The 24486-nt window shown below is 34.6% G+C and overlaps 1 protein-coding gene across 3 annotated transcripts in view; it reads left to right on the forward strand.

The window, feature by feature from the left end:
- The window catches only part of LOC125668176 (dedicator of cytokinesis protein 7-like), a 77501-nt gene that overhangs the window by 23453 nt on the left and 29562 nt on the right, over nt 1–24486 (forward strand). For 2 of the 3 annotated variants that reach the window (XM_056164129.1, XM_056164127.1), the window contains exons 19-28: nt 3142–3303; nt 4061–4210; nt 5691–5776; nt 6029–6124; nt 8765–8908; nt 16606–16719; nt 17275–17588; nt 17887–18193; nt 18405–18581; nt 22362–22535. In XM_056164129.1, coding sequence (XP_056020104.1) covers nt 3142–3303; nt 4061–4210; nt 5691–5776; nt 6029–6124; nt 8765–8908; nt 16606–16719; nt 17275–17588; nt 17887–18193; nt 18405–18581; nt 22362–22535 — 1724 coding nt within the window. The remainder of the gene's footprint in view (nt 1–3141; nt 3304–4060; nt 4211–5690; nt 5777–6028; nt 6125–8764; nt 8909–16605; nt 16720–17274; nt 17589–17886; nt 18194–18404; nt 18582–22361; nt 22536–24486) is intronic. The other variant, XM_056164128.1, reaches the window with a different exon arrangement.

The following is a 24486-nucleotide window of genomic DNA, read 5'->3' on the forward strand; positions in this document are numbered from 1 at the left end:
CATCACAGTATGATTATATTCCTATTGACATCACAGTATGATTATATTCCTATAAACATCACAGTATGATTATGTTCCTATTGACATCACAGTATGATTATGTTTCTATTGACATCACACAATGATTATGTTCCTATTGACATCACAGTATGATTATGTACCTATTGACATCACACAATGATTATGTTCCTATTGACATCACAGTATGATTATGTTCCTATTGACATCACACAATGATTATGTTCCTATTGACATCACAGTATGATTATGTTCCTATTGACATCACAGTATGATTATGTTCCTATTGACATCACAGTATGATGATGTACCTATTGACATAACAGTATTATTATGTACCTATTGACATCACAGTATGATGATGTACCTATTGACATAACAGTATGATTATGTTCCTATTGACATCACACAATGATTATGTACCTATTGACATCACAGTATGATTATGTTCCTATTGACATCACAGTATGATTATGTTCCTATTGACATCACACAATGATTATGTTCCTATTGACATCACAGTATGATTATGTTCCTATTGACATCACACAGTATGATTATATTCCTATTGACATCACAGTATGATTATATTCCTATTGACATCACACAATGATTATGTCCCTATTGACATCACAGTATGATTATGTTCCTATTGACATCACAGTATGATTATGTTCCTATTGACATCACAGTATGATTATGTTCCTATTGACATCACAGTATGATTATGTTCCTAATGACATCACAGTATGATTATGTTTCTATTGACATCACAGTATGATTATGTTCCTATTGACATCACAGTATGATTATGTTCCTATAAACATCACAGTATGATTATGTTCCTATTGACTAATCACAGTATGATTATGTCCCTATTGACATCACAGTATGATTATATTCCTATTGACATCACAGAATGATTATGTCCCTATTGACATCACAGTATGATTATGTACTTATTGACATCACAGTATGATGATGTACCTATTGACATCACAGTATGATTATGTACCTATTGACATCACAGTATGATGATGTACCTATTGACATCACAGTATGATTATGTACCTATTGACATCACAGTATGATGATGTACCTATTGACATAACAGTATTATTATGTACCTATTGACATCACAGTATGATGATGTACCTATTGACATACCAGTATGATTATGTTCCTATTGACATCACACAATGATTATGTACCTATTGACATCACAGTATGATTATGTTCCTATTGACATCACAGTATGATTATGTTCCTATAAACATCACAGTATGATTATGTACCTATTGACATCACAGTATGATTATGTACCTATTGACATCACAGTATGATTATGTTCCTATTGACATCACAGTATGATTATGTTTCTATTGACATCACACAGTATGATTATGTACCTATTGACATCACACAATGATTATGTACCTATTGACATCACACAATGATTATGTTCCTATTGACATCACAGTATGATTATATTCCTATTGACATCACAGTATGATTATGTCCCTATTGACATCACACAATGATTATGTTCCTATTGACATCACACAATGATTATGTTCTTCCTATTGACATCACAGTATGATTATGTACCTATTGACATCACACAATGATTATGTTCCTATTGACATCACACAATGATTATGTTCCTATTGACATCACACAATGATTATGTTCCTATTGACATCACAGGATGGTCATTGATATGATGGTTTGGTTATGCTCCTATTGACTTTCTGGTCAAAGGTCATGTGACATTGTTACATACATACAGCAATTGTTGTCGGACTATGAGTTAGAGATTTTGTACACTTTATACATTTCTGATAGTCATCAAACTTTATACAGTTGGTTGTGACTATAATAGACGGATTCACAAAGAATTTTCTGTTGCCAATGTTTTCTACATTGGGGAAAGGGGCATCGGAAGCTTATGTTTTACATTTTTAGCTCACCTGAGCTAAAAGCTCAAGTGAGCTTTTCTGATCACCCATATTCCGGCGTCCGTCCGTCTGTCCGTCCGTCTGTAAACTTTTAACATTTTTGACTTCTTCTCAAAAACCACAGGGCCAATTTCAACCAAAGTTGGCTCAAAGCATCCTTAGGTAAAGGGAATTCTAAATTGTTAAAATAAAGGGCCAGGCCACCTTCCAAGGGGAGATAATCAAGAAAAGGTAAAAATAGAGTAGGGTCATTAAAAAATCTTTTCAAGAACCACTAGGCCAGAAAAGATGAAATTTATAGATAAGCTTTATTAGGTAGTGCAGATTCTAAATTGTTAAAATCCTGGCCCCCGGGGGTTGGATGGGGCCACAATAGGGGATCAAAGTTTTACATACAAATATATAGGAAAAATCTTTAAAAATCTTCTTCTCAAGAACCACTGAGCCAGAAAAGCTGAGATTTATATGAAAGCTTCCTGATATAGTGCATATTTTAAATTGTTAAAATCATGGCCCCGGGGGGTCGGATGGAACCACAATAGGGGATCAAAGTTTTACACACAAATATATAGGAAAAAATCTTTAAAAATCTTCTTCTCAAGAACCACTGAGCCAGAAAAGCTGAGATTTACATGAAAGCTTTCTGACATAGTGCAGATTCTAAATTGTTAAAATCCTGGCCCCCGGGGGTCGGATGGGGCCACAAGGGGGATCAAAGTTTTACATACAACTATATAGGGAAAATCTTTTAAAATCTTCTTCTCAAGAACCACTGAGCCAGAAAAGCTGATATTTACATGAAGGCTTTCTGACAATGCAGATTCAAGTTTGTTCAAATCATGGCCCCTGGGGGTAGGATGGGGCCACAAGGGGGGATCAAAGTTTTACATACAAATATATAGGAAAAATCTTTAAAAATCTTCTTCTCAAGAACCATTGGGCCAAAGAAGTTCACATTTACATGAAAGCTTTCTGACATAGTGTAGATTCAAGTTTGCAAAAACCATGGCCTCCAGGGGTAGGTTGGGGCCATAATAGGGACTACGGTTTTACATGCAAATATATATGGAAAGTCTTCTGATATGGACTAAGGTGACCCAGGTGAGCGATGTGGCCCATGGGCCTCTTGTTTGTTTTACCAGTGATGTTACTTGTGTTGTTGTAGCTAACATAGGACAGCCAGCTTTTGAGGGGATCATTCTGGTGGTCAAGAGAGTTCACGAGCTACTGGCGGACAAGAATGACAGAAATGGCCGGAACCTGACTCTTGCCTCTTACATACAGTACTGCTGTAGTCTGCCACATCCTGGCCCTCTGTACCACTGCTGTAAGTATTTATAACATAATCCTGGTCCACTGCACCACTGCTGTAAGTATTTATAACATAATCCTGGTCCACTGCACCACTGCTGTAAGTATTTATAACATAATCCTGGTCCACTGCACCACTGCTGTAAGTAATTATAAAACCCTGGGGCCCATTGCATCACTATAAATATTTATAACACCCTGGGGCCCATTACACCACATAATCGTAGTCCACTGCACCACTGCTTTAAGTATTTATAACCCAATCAGGGCCCACTACATCACTGTAAGTATTTATAGCACAATCAGGTCCCACTACATCACTGTAAGTATTTATATCACAATCAGGGTCCACAACATCACTGTAAGTATTTATATCACAATCAGGGCCCACTACATCACTGTAAGTATTTATGTCACAATCAGGTCCCACAACATCACTGTAAGTATTTATATCACAATCAGGGCCCACTACATCACTGTAAGTATTTATAACACAATCAGGGCCCACTACATCACTGTAAGCATTTATAACTCAATCAGGACAAATCCTGACATTTGTACTTTATAAATTGAATTTCTGATATAATAAGAAAGCATCATCCTTTTGTTTTGGTGTTTTGAATGACAATAAACTGTGAATGCTTTATGAATGGTGATGCAGAACTGTAAACCGAGAGTGCACGGTGAATGCACAGTGAGCGAATGGAAGAATGGTGAAGTAGAGCGTTTCAGGGACTGTAGGACGTACTTCTAGTTTTAATTTCTATTTTTAGCCACGGAGCCCTCATTATTGGGATATAACACGCTTGGGCGCCCATCATCACTTCCTGTCTCAAACAAAGCCTTCCAGCGCAGCTCAAGTAACCCTGACCTTAATGCACTCACACCCACCTCTCCTGACCATGAAATATCAGCCATTCTGGGTAGGTGCCTTTACCTGTAGGAGTTTATTGTATAGTTTAATGAAGTTACTTAGTACAGAATGTTGACGACATGTTATGTTAGTGTTACATACATTATAACTTGTAGAGCATACAGTACCACATATAATTATACTTCAAGTAAAAGATATACATGTATGTGAAAGAACTATCAATTCTGATTGGCTTAGTTTGCCATATGACTAGAAAATATAAACGTTCATAAAAATCATATCTCACCCTTGCGGAATTATGTCTCCCCATTTCTTATGTCTCCCCTCTTCCAGGGAGAGACATGTTGTTTTTGTACTTTCTGTCCGTCCGTTTGTCTGTCACAAAATCTTGTGAACACTTCTCCTCCTATATGGCTTATTGGATAGAATTAAAACTGTACAATGCTTCATTGCCATTTGTACATGTAGATGTGCAAATTGTTGGGACGGGAAGATCCAATGATTTTCCTAAAAGTTATAGTGGATCTGATTGGGGTGGAGGATGTAAAATGGCTTGTAAACTCTTCTCCTTCTATATGACTTTCAGTACAATAGGAGGTTTCATTTGGAGCACTTCCATTTGGGGAGGTGGGGAGACATTTGTTTTTCATAAAAACAATTTCTAGCACCTCTAGCATTCACTTGTGACTTTACGATCAAATTTAAGATCAAAGTGCAGAATTCTGATGCAAATGAAACAAAAAATACTGTCCTGAAGATGTTATAGTCACCTTATTGTACATGTACAACTAGTCCTGTAGGATTATAAAGTACTAAGATCTTACTGTACAACTAGTCCTGTAGGATTATAAAGTACTAAGATCTTATTGTATAAGTAATCCTGTAGAATTATAAAGTACTGAGATCTTATTGTATAACTAGTCCTGTAGGATTATAAAGTACTAAGATCTTACTGTACAACTAGTCCTGTAGGATTATAAAGTACTAAGATCTTACTGTACAACTAGTCCTGTAGGATTATAAAGTACTAAGATCTTACTGTACAACTAATCCTGTAGGATTATGAAGTACTAAGATCTTACTGTACAACTAGTCCTGTAGGATTATAAAGTACTAAGATCTTATTGTACAACTAATCCTGTAGGATTATAAAGTACTAAGATCTTATTGTACAACTAATCCTGTAGGATTATAAAGTACTAAGATCTTATTGTACAACTAATCCTGTAGGATTATAAAGTACTGAGATCTTACTGTACAACTAGTCCTGTAGGATTATAAAGTACTAAGATCTTACTGTACAACTAATCCTGTAGGATTATAAAGTACTAAGATCTTACTGTACAACTAATCCTTTAGGATTATGAAGTACTAAGATCTTACTGTACAACTAGTCCTGTAGGATTATAAAGTACTAAGATCTTATTGTATAAGTAATCCTGTAGGATTATAAAGTACTAAGATCTTATTGTACTAATCGCTTAGAATCAACAAAGCACTAAGATCTTATTGTACCATTAATTTTGTAGGAGGTACAAAGTACTTAGATAGAACTGGCAGTATGCGAGCTGATGACTTTAACCAACCTCAGATGGTTAAGAACAGAGGGAAAAAGGTCAGGCAGATTTCTTAGGAAACTTTGTTCAGATGATATATGCATGTATTTCTACTGTATGTTGAGATGATGTATACAGAGTTTATTTACAAAGTAGGGAAAAATAATTTTAAAAAATTGTGATTTACACTTTTTAGTTAGATCAGAGACAATTTAAGGCAGGAAAATATTGTTAATCTTCAAGTGCCTGTATACTTATTTGATCAACATGATGTGTCATATGCCATGTCATGTGATCTGTGGTGTTTACAGCTTGTCCATGAGGAACTTGTCCTGCAGTGGCTGGTCCTCAGTGGGCAGAACAGAGACCATGCCTTCGCCCATTCCTGGTTCCTGTTTGAGCTCATCGTAAGTCACGATTTATCTGTTTGATCTTGTTCCAAGTCACGATTTATCTGTTTGATCTTGTTCCAAATCAAGATTTATCTGTTTGATCTTGTTCTAAGTCACGATTTATCTGTTTGATCTTGTTCCAAGTCAAGATTGATCTGTTTGATCTTGTTCCAAGTCAAGATTTTGATCTTGTTCCAAGTCAAGATTTATCTGTTTGATCTTGTTCCAAGTCACGATTTCTCTGTTTGATCTTGTTCTAAGTCACGATTTATCTGTTTGATCTTGTTCCAAGTCACGATTTCTCTGTTTGATCTTGTTCTAAGTCACGATTTATCTGTTTGATCTTGTTCCAAGTCAAGATTTCTCTGTTTGATCTTGTTCTAAGTCACGATTTATCTGTTTGATCTTGTTCCAAGTCACGATTTATCTGTTTGATCTTGTTCCAAGTCAAGATTGATCTGTTTGATCTTGTTCCAAGTCAAGATTTATCGGTTTGATCTTGTTCCAAGTCAAGATTTATCTGTTTGATCTTGTTCCAAGTCACGATTGATCTGTTTGATCTTGTTCTAAGTCACGATTTCTCTGTTTGATCTTGTTCTAAGTCACGATTGATCTGTTTGATCTTGTTCTAAGTCACGATTGATCTGTTTGATCTTGTTCCAAGTCAAGATTTCTCTGTTTGATCTTGTTCCAAGTCACGATTTCTCTGTTTGATCTTGTTCCAAGTCACGATTGATCTGTTTGATCTTGTTCTAAGTCACGATTGATCTGTTTGATCTTGTTCTAAGTCACGATTGATCTGTTTGATCTTGTTCTAAGTCACGATTGATCTGTTTGATCTTGTTCCAAGTCAAGATTTCTCTGTTTGATCTTGTTCCAAGTCACGATTTCTCTGTTTGATCTTGTTCCAAGTCACGATTGATCTGTTTGATCTTGTTCCAAGTCACGATTTCTCTGTTTGATCTTGTTCTAAGTCACGATTTCTCTGTTTGATCTTGTTCTAAGTCACGATTTCTCTGTTTGATCTTGTTCTAAGTCACGATTTCTCTGTTTGATCTTGTTCTAAGTCACGATTTATCTGTTTGTTGGAATCTTTTTCAATAGTTATTGTAAAAAATCTTGTTAGCCATGAAATATTTCAAAATTCTTAGTTATATTTGAATAGTCAATGATATGGTTCAAAATATTGAATCCAAGGACAATAACTCTGTTTTCATTCAATTATTTATCAAGTCCATAATGCGATAGATTTCCTTTATTTTTGACAAACATTTTACCAAGGTGATAAGGAATCATTATCTGTGTCTTTTCATGAAATTACATACAATTTTAATCCCGAGTGATTTAAATAGCTCAGCTGTATGGTGCCAGACTTCAGTTTTTGATGGGGGTATACATAATCTGGAAGCTATAGATTTGAAATTATTAAGGAAAGGTATGGATTTTTTCCCATGAATAACTATAACAGATGTAACTCTACTAATATAAACAGAAAAAATGATATGTAAACCATGCTATAAGGAAAATGCGTCCACATTTGTTTGTTTTTTAACGTTTTGGGGAATAACGCTAATTCAATAATTTTCCACATATTATTCTAAAACTTGATGAACATATTGAAAATGACATGTGTTTTAGTTATTGACATGTTTCCCGATAAATAAATGCAATTCAAAAAATATTTTGTTTTTATATTAAAATAACAACAAATAACTGTTTCCAATGAATTTCATAAAAATCTACATCGGGGTATATGACTTTAGTGGTGTATGTAATGAAAATTAATATGGAAACCCTTAACTGTTTTGCCTTTTTTCATGACTCTGAATGTTAATTTATTGATTCCAAACAAAAAAATGCTACCTAAACCCCAAAAATCCAGGACTAAGGACCTACCTTAAGGTACTATTTATCTGTTTAAACTCTACGCAAGTCTCAATTGGCCTATTTGAACTCATTGTGAAGTCACAATTGGCCTGTTTGAATGCATTGTAATTTACTATTGGCCCGTTAGAACTCAATGAAAGTCATTATTTACAGTAACTAGTTCTACTCTATCATCAGTAAAATTTTGCATTCTGTACTTACTTTTAATCAGTATACTCAGATTTTGCTAAATGTTAGATAATGGACTACTTGTATGCATTCATGAATATATATTACTGGCAATATGTCGTGTGGATAACTTCTTATAAAGTGTAAATGAACGATGTATGTCTGCAAGCTTTTATCACCTAGATTGTGTTTTGAGAGACTTTTTATCACCTGGATTGAGTTTCATAGATTAAGAGCTTTATCACGTGGGGATTGTGTTTTGTAGGTTAAGAGTTTTTATCACCTGGATTGTGTTTTGTAGATTAAGAGCTTTTATCACCTGGATTGAGTTTCATAGATTAAGAGCTTTATCACGTGGATTGTGTTTTGTAGATTAAGAGTTTTTATCACCTGGATTGTGTTTTGAGAGACTTTTTATCACCTGGATTGTGTTTTGTAGACTAAGAGCTTCATCACTTGGATTGGGTTTTGTAGCTGGATTGGGTTTTGTAGATTAAGAGTTTTTATCACCTGGATTGTGTTTTGTAGATTAAGAGCTTTTATCACCTGGATTGTGTTTTGTAGATTAAGAGATTTTATTACCTGGATTGTGTTTTGTAGATTAAGAGCATGGCTGAACACCTGAACAAGACTCAGAAGCTGGAGACTCCGCGTCAGATGAGATTTAATGACAAACCATTTGTGGAGGACATAGAGGCCTTGATGAATTTAGTCAACAAAGAAATTACGGACAAGTACATTAAGGTAAGAGGTCAGGTGTCACACAGTAATGAGGTCAGGGGTTGCAGGATCAGAATTCAGAGAAAAGTCTTAGCTGTGTATAATGAAATACTCCAAGATAGAATTTAACAAAATCAAGCTATGTTATCTTGGAGGGAGTATAAATACCTGATGGGCTACAGCACCACTGTCTCCATTTTGTAGATTTATTATCAGATCTACTACACACCCTGTGTCTGTGTTATAGATTTATTATCAGATCTACTACACACCCTGTCTCTATTCTATAGATTTATTAACAGATCTACTGCACACCCTGTCTCTGTGTTATAGATTTATTAACAGATCTACTGCACACCCTGTGTCTGTGTTATAGATTTATTATCAGATCTACTACACACCCTCTCTCTGTGTTGTAGATTTATTATCAGGTCTACTGCACACCCTCTCTCTGTGTTGTAGATTTATTATCAGATCTACTGCACACCCTGTCTCTGTTCTATAGATTTATTATCAGATCTACTGCACACCCTGTGTCTGTGTTGTTTGTTTGATATTCGTAGGATTGGTTAACTATATATCGTTAACCGATTGGTGACTGTATTATCTGCCATAATACTATCCATCTCATTGCGATCCAGCCTCACCCTCCAACACCTCCCAAATGCACCAACATAGTGAAGTTGAAGTGTGTTGTAGTAACATACATATGCTCCGTATGGGACGTATGGGTTGTCCCATGGTTTTAAAAATAAATAAATATAAATAAATAAGGACCATCGTGTACCAACACGTCTGATGACTGCGGTACTGTCTTTTGATGGCCGGACACATACATGTGGTCGTATGTCATAAATCATAATGAAATAAAGAAGTAACTTATATTTTACAAAACTAAATAAAAAGTAAGAAATTAATTATATTTTTTATTTATATGATAAATTTAATAATAACTTTTATTTAATTTATTCAATAAATTAGAATTTAAAAAAAAGAAGAAAAAAAATTTAAGTAAATTAAAATTAAATAATTAAAATATTTTTTATTTATAATAAATTATATTTTTTATTTATATATTTAATTTATTCAATAAGTAAATTAAAATTTAAAATTTTTGTATAAGTAAATATAAAATTAAATATTGAAAATATATTTTTTAATTTATTTGGATTCTAATAGAAGGTAATAATTAGTAATCGCACGAGTCTCCGTCCTTCGCCCAAATAAATCAAGATACACCGAAATAAATATACCAGAATTATTACATAATTAGTAATATTAGTAACAGGTAATAGTAATAGGGATGTAGGTATGTATATACATGTGAAATAACTAAAATATATACAGAAAAGAATTAGGGTAGGGTCGCCAAAGAAAATTTTGATAATAGAGTGCTACTAGTTATTAGTTATTAATTATAAATTTTGCCATACAACAATTTTGAGATCGTCATTAGGCAAGAATTTTGAGGTCGTCATCAGGTGCTACACCTCATACCCTGTACCATGTTTCTGTAGCTAGATCCAGCTTATAGCACGACATGGCTCCATAATTCTTATTCGATAGTATGTATTATGTGTATAAAACTGAAGATGCATAATGTAATAATTGGTGAGTTAGTAATGTTAAAATTGTATGACAGATAAAATATTAACCATAAGAAGTGGTATACTTAATTACAAAACATATAGATTTAATTAATTAATGAAAATACAGAGTAGATGCAAAATCACAAATCGCATACATCCAACAAGCTTACATATATTAAATATAATAGTATGTAGCAGGCCTGCATACATACAAACTGCGACATTGCATCTAAATGTTTGTCATAAAAAGAGAAGTTTACAAAATACATACGTATAATAACATACCTGAATTTTATGTATATTTGCATATACATGTACTTATAATATACCTGGATTTGATGTATAGCTGCATTTATACTTTAACATACATGTTTATATAAACTAAAACGATAAAAACGCAAAGTTTATATTCCTAATATTAATATGCTACGATATTTATATATGTAATTGTTTACATACTGATAAACATATAGATATACACGATAGAAAGCCCGAATTATATGCTTAGTTGTTTATATAAGTATAACACATGTAGTTGTTTATATATTAGTAAGCATATAAAAATTCAACAGTAGAATAATGATGCTTAGTGGTTTCCATACTTATAAACATGCGAAATTGTTTACATATTTGTAAACATGCATATAAACATACGAAATTGTTTACATATTTGTAAACATGCATGATAAAACCTTAGTTATACATATAAGTAAAACTTTTTACTCACCAACCGGAAGGAAACTTACGAATGATATTGGAAGCTATAAATCATGCAAATTGAAGATGGCGAATGAATAGATTAGTTACGTGGCAGCCGCTGTGAAGACGCTCATACAACGTAATTTGTGACATAATTTGTGACATTGTGACGTTTCATCCACTGAAACCGCTCATACAACGTAATTTGTGTTATTGTGACGTTTCACCCGCTGAAACCACGGTACGATGGCCTATTATATCAATAATAAGCAAAACAGAAGGTTAAGTTAATGAATGCATTGAATATTGAATAAGCATAAATTATCAATGGAATTATAAGGACATGTAAATAATTAAGATTTTAATAGTAAAGTAATTTAACATAATGATATTTAGATTGGAAAAAAAAAAAAAAATTTATAAAATTATAAGGACATGTAAATAATTAAGATTTTAATAGTAAAGTAATTTAACATAATGATATTTAGATTGGAAAAAAAAAATATTTATATTTAATTTAATAATAATTTTAAGATGTAAATAATATGTATAAATAACAGTAACTCAACTCGTTTAAAAGTACTGTCAAGAGTGTAGAGTAACTGTCGCTATTCGATGGACCACCCTGGAAGTAATGCTTTGTTTGTTTGATATTCGTAGGATTGGTTAACTATATATCGTTAACCGATTGGTGACTGTATTATCTGCCATAATACTATCCATCTCATTGCGATCCAGCCTCACCCTCCAACACCTCCCAAATGCACCAACATAGTGAAGTTGAAGTGTGTTGTAGTAACATACATATGCTCCGTATGGGACGTATGGGTTGTCCCATGGTTTTAAAAATAAATAAATATAAATAAATAAGGACCATCGTGTACCAACACGTCTGATGACTGCGGTACTGTCTTTTGATGGCCGGACACATACATGTGGTCGTATGTCATAAATCATAATGAAATAAAGAAGTAACTTATATTTTACAAAACTAAATAAAAAGTAAGAAATTAATTATATTTTTTATTTATATGATAAATTTAATAATAACTTTTATTTAATTTATTCAATAAATTAGAATTTAAAAAAAAGAAGAAAAAAAATTTAAGTAAATTAAAATTAAATAATTAAAATATTTTTTATTTATAATAAATTATATTTTTTATTTATATATTTAATTTATTCAATAAGTAAATTAAAATTTAAAATTTTTGTATAAGTAAATATAAAATTAAATATTGAAAATATATTTTTTAATTTATTTGGATTCTAATAGAAGGTAATAATTAGTAATCGCACGAGTCTCCGTCCTTCGCCCAAATAAATCAAGATACACCGAAATAAATATACCAGAATTATTACATAATTAGTAATATTAGTAACAGGTAATAGTAATAGGGATGTAGGTATGTATATACATGTGAAATAACTAAAATATATACAGAAAAGAATTAGGGTAGGGTCGCCAAAGAAAATTTTGATAATAGAGTGTCTGTGTTGTAGATTTATTATCAGATCTACTACACACCCTGTCTCTGTTCTATAGATTTATTATCAGATCTACTACACACCCTGTCTCTGTTCTATAGATTTATTAACAGATCTACTACACACCCTGTCTCTATTCTATAGATTTATTATCAGATCTACTGCACACCCTGTCTCTATTCTATAGATTTATTATCAGATCTACTACACACCCTGTCTCTGTTCTATAGATTTATTAACAGATCTACTGCACACCCTGTCTCTATTCTATAGATTTATTATCAGATCTACTGCACACCCTGTCTCTATTCTATAGATTTATTATCAGATCTACTACACACCCTGTCTCTGTTCTATAGATTTATTAACAGATCTACTACACACCCGTCTCTGTTCTATAGATTTATTAACAGATCTACTGCACACCCTGTCTCTATTCTATAGATTTATTAACAGATCTACTGCACACCCTGTCTCTATTCTATAGATTTATTAACAGATCTACTACACACCCTGTCTCTGTTCTATAGATTTATTAACAGATCTACTGCACACCCTGTCTCTATTCTATAGATTTATTATCAGATCTACTGCACACCCTGTCTCTATTCTATAGATTTATTATCAGATCTACTACACACCCTGTCTCTGTTCTATAGATTTATTAACAGATCTACTACACACCCGTCTCTGTTCTATAGATTTATTAACAGATCTACTGCACACCCTGTCTCTATTCTATAGATTTATTAACAGATCTACTGCACACCCTGTCTCTATTCTATAGATTTATTAACAGATCTACTGCACACCCTGTCTCTGTTGTAGATTTATTATCAGATATACTGCACACCCTGTCTCTGTGTTGTAGATTTATTATCAGATCTACTGCACACCCTGTGTCTGTGTTATAGATTTATTATCAGATCTACTGCACACCCTGCCTCTGTGTTGTAGATTTATTATCAGATTTACTACACACCCTGTCTGTGTTGTAGATTTATTATCAGATCTACTGCACACCCTCTCTCTGTGTTGTAGATTTATTATCAGATCTACTACACACCCTGTCTCTATTCTATAGATTTATTAACAGGTCTACTGCACACCCTGTCTCTGTGTTATAGATTTATTATCAGATCTACTGCACACCCTGTCTCTATTCTATAGATTTATTATCAGATCTACTGCGCACCCTGTCTCTATTCTATAGATTTATTAACAGATCTACTGCACACCCTGTCTCTATTTTATAGATTTATTAACAGATCTACTGCACACCCTGTCTCTGTGTTGTAGATTTATTATCAGATCTACTACACACCCTGTCTCTGTTCTATAGATTTATTAGCTCTTCTGAGCCGAAGGCACAAAGAGCTAATCATATGGCCATATGTCTGGCGTGCGGTGTGCGTCAACTTTTTGGAAAAAGGGCTATATCTCAAGAACCCCTTGGCCAATTTTTGTCAAATTTGTCACAGGGTATCCTTGGCCCAAGGGCTTTCATTTGTACTAAAACTAGGGTTGTGACCCTTTAACAAGGGGAGATAATTAGGAAAATGCAAACAAAAGTAGTGGTTGCTAAAAAATCTTCTCAAGAACCACTGGGCAAATTATCACCAAACTTATGCATAAGGATGAGGATAGGTTGTAGATAAAAAATTGTTCAAGGCATCATCCTGGGGCAAAGGGTGTAGTCTCAAGGTCACTTCAAAGTTGACTTTAAATTTTGTTTTGTTAAAACTTTGATATTTTGCTTAGTATAAGGACTAGGATCATCAAATTTTGTCAGTTGATGCATCTTAGGACCTAATATCATGTTGTCTCAAAAGTAGGTCATGGTGACCTACTTTTTTAATTTTTCAGGTAATTATTATTAAATAGATTTTGATGCATATCTTGGACACTTTTGAGCCTATGATCATCAAAAGTTGTCAGTTGATGGATCATGGGACCTTGAACTGTGTCATGTGAAAAGTATGTCACCATGACCTACTTTCTGAATTTTATGGCTAATCATTTATGAATACATTTTAGGTTGTTATTTCAGATACCGAGAGGTTTAGAATCATCAAACCTCATGAGTTGATGCATCTAGAGGCCTTGAAACATATTTATTAAATAAAGTAGGTCACAGTGACCTACTTTTTGAATTTTGCAGACATTCAAATTTCACATTTTCAATTTTAGATGCATATTTTGGACACTATGAAAGCTAGGATCATCAAACTTTGTCAGTTGATGCATCTTGAGTCTTTATAGTTTGTTGACCAAAAAGTAGGTCACCATGACCTACTTTTGGAATTTGACGGCTATATTTTAATATTTTCAGATACTATTTGACTTACAATTATCAAACTTTGTCAGTTGATGCATGTTGAGTCCTCAGAGTGTGTTGACTAAAAAGTAGGTCACCGTGACCTATTTTTGGATTTTGACGGCTATATTTGAATATTTCAGATGCTATTTGACTTACAATCATCAAACTTTGTCAGTTGAGGGTCTTGAGTCTTCAGAGTGTGTCGACCAAAAAGTAAGTCACTGTGACCTACTTTTGGAATTTGACGTTTATATCTGAATATTTCGGATACTATTTGACTTCAATTATCAAACTTTGTCAGTTGATGCATCTTGAGTCTTTGGAGTGTGTCGACCAAAAAGTAGGTCACTGTGGACTTCTTTTGGAATTTGACGGCTACTATTTGACTTGTCAGTTGATGCATCTTGAGTCTTCAGTGTGTCGACCAAAAGTAGGTCACCATGACCTACTTTTGGACAGTTACATTTAAATTTTCAGGTACTATTTGACTTAACATCATCAAACTTTGTTAATTGATGAATCTTGGTTAGTGAGAATTTTTGCCTGTTCTACAATGTATCAGAAGAGCGATTCTAGGCCCATGGGCCTCTTGTTATCAGATCTATTACACACCCTGTCTCTGTGTTGTAGATATATTATCAGATCTACTACACACCCTGTGTCTGTTCTATAGATTTATTATCAGATCTACTACACACCCTGTGTCTGTTCTATAGATTTATTATCAGATCTACTGCACACCCTGTCTCTGTGTTATAGATTTATTATCAGATTTACTACACACCCTGTCTGTGTTATAGATTTATTATCAGATCTACTACACACCCTGTCTCTGTGTTGTAGATTTATTATCAGATCTACTGCACACCCTGTCTCTGTGTTGTAGATTTATTATCAGATCTACTGCACACCCTGTGTCTGTGTTATAGATTTATTATCAGATCTACTGCACACCCTGTGTCTGTGTTGTAGATTTATTATCAGATCTACTACACACCCTGTGTCTGTGTTATAGATTTATTATCAGATTTACTACACACCCTGTGTCTGTTCTATAGATTTATTATCAGATTTACTACACACCCTGTCTCTGTGTTATAGATTTATTATCAGATTTACTACACACCCTGTCTGTGTTATAGATTTATTATCAGATGTACTGCACACCCTGTCTCTGTGTTGTAGATTTATTATCAGATCTACTACACACCCTGTCTCTGTGTTATAGATTTATTATCAGATTTACTACACACCCTGTCTGTGTTATAGATTTATTATCAGATCTACTGCGCACCCTGTGTCTGTGTTGTAGATTTATTATCAGATCTACTACACACCCTGTCTCTGTGTTGTAGATTTATTATCAGATTTACTACACACCCTGTCTGTGTTATAGATTTATTATCAGATCTACTGCACACCCTGTCTCTGTGTTGTAGATTTATTATCAGATCTACTACACACCCTCTCTCTGTGTTGTAGATTTATTATCAGATCTACTGCACACCCTGTCTCTGTTCTATAGATTTATTATCTGGTTTACTACACACCCTGTCTCTGTGTTGTAGATTTATTATCTAGATGACTGATTATGATGATTCCATGGAATGTTGTTTATTTGTTAGGAGCCACACATTATCCGCAGTCTGAACACCAGCTTGGCATTCTTCCTTCATGACCTTCTCAGCTTCATGGATAGAGGATTTGTCTTCAATCTCATCGCCAACTACTGCGGAGCTGTAAGTCGGTTCTTTGTTCAGTGACTGTCTGATTCTGCATTTTGAAAATGTAACTATGTTCTGATTTATTGTCACAGAGTAGATTTTAATTAGTCGGAACGTGCATGTCATGTCATCACATGCGCATAAATTTTTTTTATATAAATTTTTAAATGAAAGTTGAAGTCACTGTATATTAATGAAAATTAATTCTATTCACCGATTTGTACATCTGCTTTTTTAAGAACCGGTTTTCAGAAATTATTCACTTGTAAACTTCATTATGAGTCTGACAGTGATGTTTACAAAGTACAGTGAAACCTCTGTCTCTAATCTGACATGCACGGGGAGACAAGTTTTTTATACACAGAATATCTAAATAAACAGTGTAAAAAAACAAATGAAGATATGAAATTGAGAATGAAAATAAGGGTCGGAATGCCCAGCAAAATGGATTACACAGGTGTCCGATTAGGCAGTTTTCACTGAACTTTATCAGTCTACATCTTGTTGAGAGATTGCAGAAAAGATCCAGATTCTGTTGGAATACTTCATCAGTTTACGTCTTGTTTACAGATTGCAGAGAAGATCCAGATTCTGTCGGAGTCCACCACTCTCATGCTGCTAAGACTGGACTTTTTACGGATTGTCTGCAGCCATGAGCACTACTTTCCTCTCAACCTCCCGTTTGGAACCCCACTGACTCCAACATCCGGCAAAGCAGTCAGTCCCACCCCCAGTATCCAGAGTACCAACTCTATGTCCTCCTACACGTCCACATCCACTCTCACTGACCGTGGTCAGTTCTACGAACTCACACTGCAGTTCAGACAGCAGCACTTTTTGGTGGGACTTGTTCTGTCAGATCTCAAGGTTGCACTCGATACACAGTGAGTAACATCTCTATGACAGTGTTCAGGGTTAGTTATTCTGACAGTATTCAGGGTTAGTTACTCTGACAGTATTTAGGGTTAGTTATTCTGACAGTATTCAGGGTTAGTTATTCTGACAGTGTTCAGGGTTAGTTACTCTGACAGTATTCAGGGTTAGTTACTCTGACAGTGTTCAGGGTTAGTTATTCTGACAGTGTTCAGGGTTAGTTACTCTGACAATGTTGGGAAAGAAACTGTTCTAACAGTTGTATGAAAAATTGTAAAAGGTTAAATTGTATCCTTTTTTCCTCAACAGTAATCCCAATATTCACCAAAAAGCCATCAATGTAATTCGTAACCTTCTGTACAACCATGACCTTGACCTGCGTTACATGGACACGGAGATGAAAGCTCGTCTAGCAGTTCTGTACATGCCCATCATTGGGATCGTGATCGAGGCCCTCCCACAGCTCAGTGACCCTGGCCTTGACCTCCGGCGACACGCCTGTCCCGAGGAAGAGGAAGCAGACAAAATTAGTCACAGTGTTGCCCTGGAAATAGCGGGCGCCACAGTGTTTGCTGGAAGAGTTCAAGAATATCCTGGTGGTCTGGATGAACCAAAGGTCAGAAACAGGTCATAGGTCAAGGTTACAAATAAAACATGACATAAATAACATGAGTTAATACATGATAGATCACCATTGTGCATTTTGGAAACAATGTAATGAATGAAACATGTAATGAAATATTTCTTGAATCTGTATTTTGGTTCACTTTTTATTTAAATCTATATGAATTAATGAGATTAAGCTCGAGATTTCTGTTTCTTAATAGAGCAAAAAGAGCCCCCTGACTACCGAGTGCACGCGGAACCTGTTGATCTGTTTCATGTGGGTGATTAAGAATGCAGATGAGACCGTTCTCCGTCAGTGGTGGAGCGAGCTTAACGTGAATGTTCTTGCCCAGATTCTCGACGTTTTATACTTCTGTATTTCAAACTTTGAATACAAGGTTAGTCCCTGTCTGTTTACAAACTTTACGCTGTGTACTGTACATCTACTCTTATCTTGATTCAGCAGCTAAGTAGCTCTACTAAAAGAGAGTTTGTAACTAAGTAACTCTACTAAGCGAGAGTTTGTAACTAAGTAGCTTTACTAAGAGAGAGTTTGTAACTAAGTAGCTTTACTAAGAGAGAGTTTGTAACTAAGTAACTCTACTAAGAGAGAGTTTTTAACTAAGTAGCTCTACTAAGAGAGAGTTTGAAACTAAGTAGCTCTACTAAGAGAGAGTTTGTAATTAAGTAACTCTACTAAGAGAGAGTTTGTAACTAAGTAGCTCTACTAAAAGAGAGTTTGTAACTGCTGTAAGTACAGTAAAACTCTGATATAGCGAATTTCTGCGGTCACTCTATAATAATTCCAATATAACGAATTCGTTTTAAAACTGATTAGAAAGCAGCAGTGGATATACTTACGTTAGTTTTGTCTCTAAGAGAAGTTAAGCCTATATATTTTCGAGAAGAAATATTCTTATAGAAGACATATACACACTGATTTATATGTGATCATTCATCTTGATGGATCATTTAATCACACAAGTGCATGTCAAAAGAAAAATGTCAACAAAATTATGTGTAATACATACAAACAGTCTATATCTTTTTTAAATACCTGTCAATCGTAGACTGTGTCGGTGTTTTGGTTAATAAATTTCTCAATAAACGAATACATGTATAAGTATTGTTTTGTGTTAACATCCTCTTTTGAAAAAATACAAACAGAAATTTCATAATAAGTGTGGATCCTATATGGCAAAGGAAAACGATTGTTAAAAATCACTAGTTTAAAATGAAAAAAAAAATCGTTATAAAAGGTGATTTTACGTTCATTTCTAATTCAAGGGGAACAGGAATTTACTTCGTAATATCCGTAAATTCGCTATATCCATGTTCGTTATAGATGCAGATTTTTCTATAGAATATATAAAGAATTTGCCGGGGAAATCGATTTCACTTCGCTATAGCCGTAATTTCGCTAAATCTGTGTTCGCTATGTACGAGTTTTACCGTAACTCTATTAAGAGACAGTTTGCCACAGAAACATTGTAGGGTTAGAGTGAACTAGTACCTTAGAACACTGGTGTCTGAATGGAAGTGACATACAGGATCAAAATTTAATGTACGATAGAAAGTGACGCGTGAAATTGATAGTAGTTAGAAGAACTTCGATATTTTTAGCCAAGTTGCGTAGCAAATCTCGGCTTTTAAATTGGCGAAGGATGGGTGTCCAGTCGGGCGGATGGGCGGGCGGGCGGCATCCACAATTAGCTTGTCCGGTCTCTAACTTTCATACTTTTTGGTGCATCTTTGTGAGACTTACATAACCTGATCACATCCAAAAGAGGAAGGTTCTTATTTATTTTGAGGTCAAAAGGTCAAGGTCTCTTTTTCACTATATACTGTAAATTTGAGCTTGCCTCTAACTTTTATACATGTACTTGCTGGTGCATGTAATCCTGATGACATTCAAGATTCATGTTGCTTTTGAAATCCAAAGGTCAAGGTCATTATCACACTAAATACCTATTGCGGCCATTCAAAGCTTCATACTTATAAACTATATTAAATACGTGCATGTTTTTACTTCATGAATGCATAATTTTCCAAACTGCAACTCGGCCTTGCGTTTTAGCAATTTTTCTTAATAGAACAATAGATTTGATTAGTGGATTGAATTTATAGGATCCAAAATGCTTCAGTGAAGTTTGCGATTGAGTTTTACAAAAATTACAGAATTATTTAGTGGGGGGGGGGGGGGGGGGGGGGGGGGGGTTTGGACACTAAACATCTGTAGTTTGATATAATTAGCTAAGCTGGAATTCTTGGGTGTAAACCAGGCTATGAACAAGAGTAGATGTGCAGTACCAGTACATTAAATTCAATGTTTTGTTGACAGGAGATGAATAGATATGAAAAATTTATTTTTTAAGTTATATTTCTGTAAAATATCCTAAGAAATCATTTTTCTGATAAAGCATGCCGTATACATGTATGTAGTTGTGTTTCCTCTTCTTCAAAAGTTTAATGTATATTTACAAAATTTAACGATTTTTATGATGTGGAATATGAAGAAAAGGAAACACGATGAAGCAGCTGTTTAAATGTTGTCAGTAAAGGCTTCTGTGTACATTGAATGATTCAGTAAATATTCAGTAATGATAAGTGTTGTAAGATATTCTGTATAAATATGGAGTGGAATTGTGTGAGTTTGTGGTGCATGCTTGGTGAAGGAAACAATTCTCCAGCATTCACAGTCCAGTGTTTTCCCTCTGTTCAAAGTCTGCATAACACCTGACCTGAATTATTTTATGTTTTTTAAATTTAGATTCTGGTAGACAAAAATTGCCAATATTCATGAATTTGAATTTCCAACAATGGATTATATTTGCAAATCTTTATATTGATTTTCAAGCCAAGTACACAACTGTATATCTATATGTAAAGTACAAGTAAGTTAGGGCAATACTATGTAAACTGAACTGTGTACTTGTACATTTGGTTTGACTGGTAAATTGTGAAGTGAATTCTTCTTCCATTACAATCTATACATGGCAGTGGAGGGTGTCACAGTGATGTGATGGTTTCTATATGTAGTGCAGTGGTTTTGTAATGGAGTGCACAAGATGGTGTTAGAATATGGGGATCCCTCCCTTTCAAACCATCCAACAAAACGACTGGACGATTATCCTATCCTGCCAGTCTCTCATACCATACTTTGTCATGTTGAAGCACTATTTACTCAAATATTACTGCCTGATTTAATTTTCAATTTTAATTCAAATCTAGACTTTTTGTGTCAGGATAAAATTAATTTGAGGCAAATTTTCTCAATATATAATGTATCAACATATATCCCCTGTTTTCCAATTCAAGGTTGTCAGTATTTTGTTCCTATACAAACTATTGGTAATGACCTCACTCACATACATGTATCAGGCCAACACCTCTACATCCAACCCTCCACACAAACCTGTCAAAGACGTACTAATCAGATAACCCCATTGTACACCTCTATCTTGACGTACTAATCAGATGTAACCCCATTGTTCACGATGTACTAAGAGCCCAATCTTAGTGTACTAATCAGATATAACCCCATTGTATATAATGCACTAAGAGCTCACTCTTGACATACTAATCACATGTACACGATGTTCTAAGAGCTCAATGTTGAATGATGCAGCAGCTTATCAACTACAACACAAGCTGAGTGTTTTATGTAAGAGGAGTGTTATCACTGACACAGAGTTACTGCTGTACAATACAGTTCTTATGAAAAGAAAGGCTGTATTTTTTAATTAAAGTTTGAGGAAATAGAATTCCATGTATATTATTTGGAATGTATCTGGAAATTCTAAGGAACTGATACATTTTATATCAGGAATGTTGCATGACGTAGAGTAACAGTTGGGATAGTGCATTGGGCATGAATCAACTGACTAGACAACACTAGTGTTCTGAGCATGAAGTGATCAGTACTCACATTTCTAAACAACACTAGTGTTCTGAGCATGAATTGATTAGTACTCACATTTCTACACACAGGATTGAGAATGGCATAGAGGACTCACTCCCTTGATAATACAAATTAGAGATGTTAATTTCAGCATGAACCAGAGCAATCACTAGTTCTCTGCCCCTGTCTAGGCAGCTTTTGGTTTCTCTTGTGTGGTGTGTTTTAAGTGTGGAATGCTATGCTTGGCCTCGCGCACACCTCTGCCTTTATTACACAGCCGAAGTGGTTGAAGCCATTTCGATTATCGGCACATCTGGCTGAAACCTTGTTCGATGCCCCCCGTCCTAAGAGTGCTAGTCTGCCTCGATCATACGAGCTAATATGGGAAGGTTTCCAGAGGAAATCGCAGGACTTGCTTCAGCGCCAGAGAAGCAAAGAGGACACGCCACAGGTATAAAGCTCTTAATGCTTCAACACCCCCCCCCCCACCCCCACCCCACCCTCTCATAGTCTTCCACTGCAAACATTCCCATCCTTGTTAATAAACAGGCTGTTACAGGTACCTGCCACTGAAAGCATTCCCCACTTTGATAGAATTGGTTGTGAAACTCACAAGTATTACCTTCCTTATTAAAAAAGAATGTGCTGTTACAGGTAACTCCCACTGCAAGCATTGCCCGCTTTGAAATTAACAAAGCGATTACAGGTAGACATTTCTTGAGGGTGCAACAAACAGCTCACTGCCACCCACTTTTACCCGCACATACAAGAAAGCTGTTAAAAATAGTTCTTCTCCTAATGCAACCCAATATTCTCCTAATTAACACAAGCAGGCCATTGCAGGTGCTCCCTCTTACCTTACCCAAATCCATTACTCCCCTTATTAACACAAGCAGGCCATTGCAGGTGCTCCCTCTTAACTTACCCAAATTTTTCCACATTAGATCTTTACTACAAGTTTCCTTGCTCAAACATTTGATCACATGACTGTCATATTCATTGCTAACATACATGGAGAAACTTCATTCACACTGCACAATGAATTAGTCCCAATTCTAAAATTCAAGTTCCAAATGCAGATTTTCTGGCAAATGAAGATCTTTTTGTTTTGATGCTGATTGTTGTTTGATCACTGATGCCATCCATAGAGTATTTCGAACACTCATTTTCCTCCTCTGTTCTTCTTACATCCTATTGTTGTCTCCTTAACTTACAGTGCGAGTTTTATTGAAAGCAGAGCTGAATAATGTGACTCCATATCACAATAAACTGACCATCAAATTCATTGTTTTCAACCCAAGTTTACTCTGTTCTTGAATGTCACCATGTTAATCCTCATCACAGCATGAAGGCCACACTCTCCAAAATATTCCTTTGCAGCCAATCCAAAGATTTCAACAAAATCAGGGCATTTGTCTCTTTGGTTTTCACTACAAATACAATCTTCCTTAAATTTGAGTTTTTGAAAGTAATACTTAAAAGGTGTGTTGGTTAATTATGCCATAGAACAATGAAATCAAATGATAATTTTATGTAGTTATTTGACCATGAGTTATTGCAAATCACTTTTTATACACGGGTATTTCACTTTGGGTAAATTCATTAGGTTGTATAGATGTAAAAGTAAAGCGAAAAATTGTGTAGTTTTATCCAGACCAATTAGATATTCTCGAAAATGATGCCCAAGACTTACTGATAAATTGGAGAAGGTAAAATCATGGAAATGAGAACTCACAAAAATATGAGTAATTTACAGTATTAAACTGTCATTTTCTGTCTGTGAACCGAGCATTTGATTGTTAATTACACTGTAATTAATGTTGCACCTCGAGTTCCGTAGCAGTTAATTCTATCTATAACATGAGAATGTGGATATTTGTGATAAAGGGTAACTGAGATTTGTTGACAACAGTTTGTGGATAGAGCTGGAGTATAGTGTGCATTTTCTCAGCTGTCAGGTTCTCTTATGAATATGAGATTAATCTCACTGAGATATGAGTGTTGTTTTCCAGTCACTTTGTAAGATTAATCTCACTGAGATATAGAATTTATGTTATTTCCCAGTCACTCTGTCAGATAAATCTCATTGAAATATTGAATAAAATCTGACTGAGATATTGAATAAATCTTAATGTTAATTCTCAGTCACTTTGTCAGATTAATCTCACTGAGATATTGAATAAATGTTAATTCCCAGTCACTTTGTCAGATAAATCTCACTGAGGTATTGAATGAAATCTGACTGAGATATTGAATAAATGTTAATTCACAGTCACTTTGTCAGATAAATCTCACTGAGATATTGAATAAATGTTAATTCCCAGTCACTTTGTTAGATTAATCTCACTGAGATGATTAATTAATGCTGATTCCCAGTATAGTCCCTGAAACATTCTACTTTA

This window comes from Ostrea edulis, chromosome 4 (genome assembly GCF_947568905.1).
Source record: "Ostrea edulis chromosome 4, xbOstEdul1.1, whole genome shotgun sequence".
NCBI classification, from domain to species: Eukaryota; Metazoa; Mollusca; class Bivalvia; order Ostreida; family Ostreidae; genus Ostrea; species Ostrea edulis.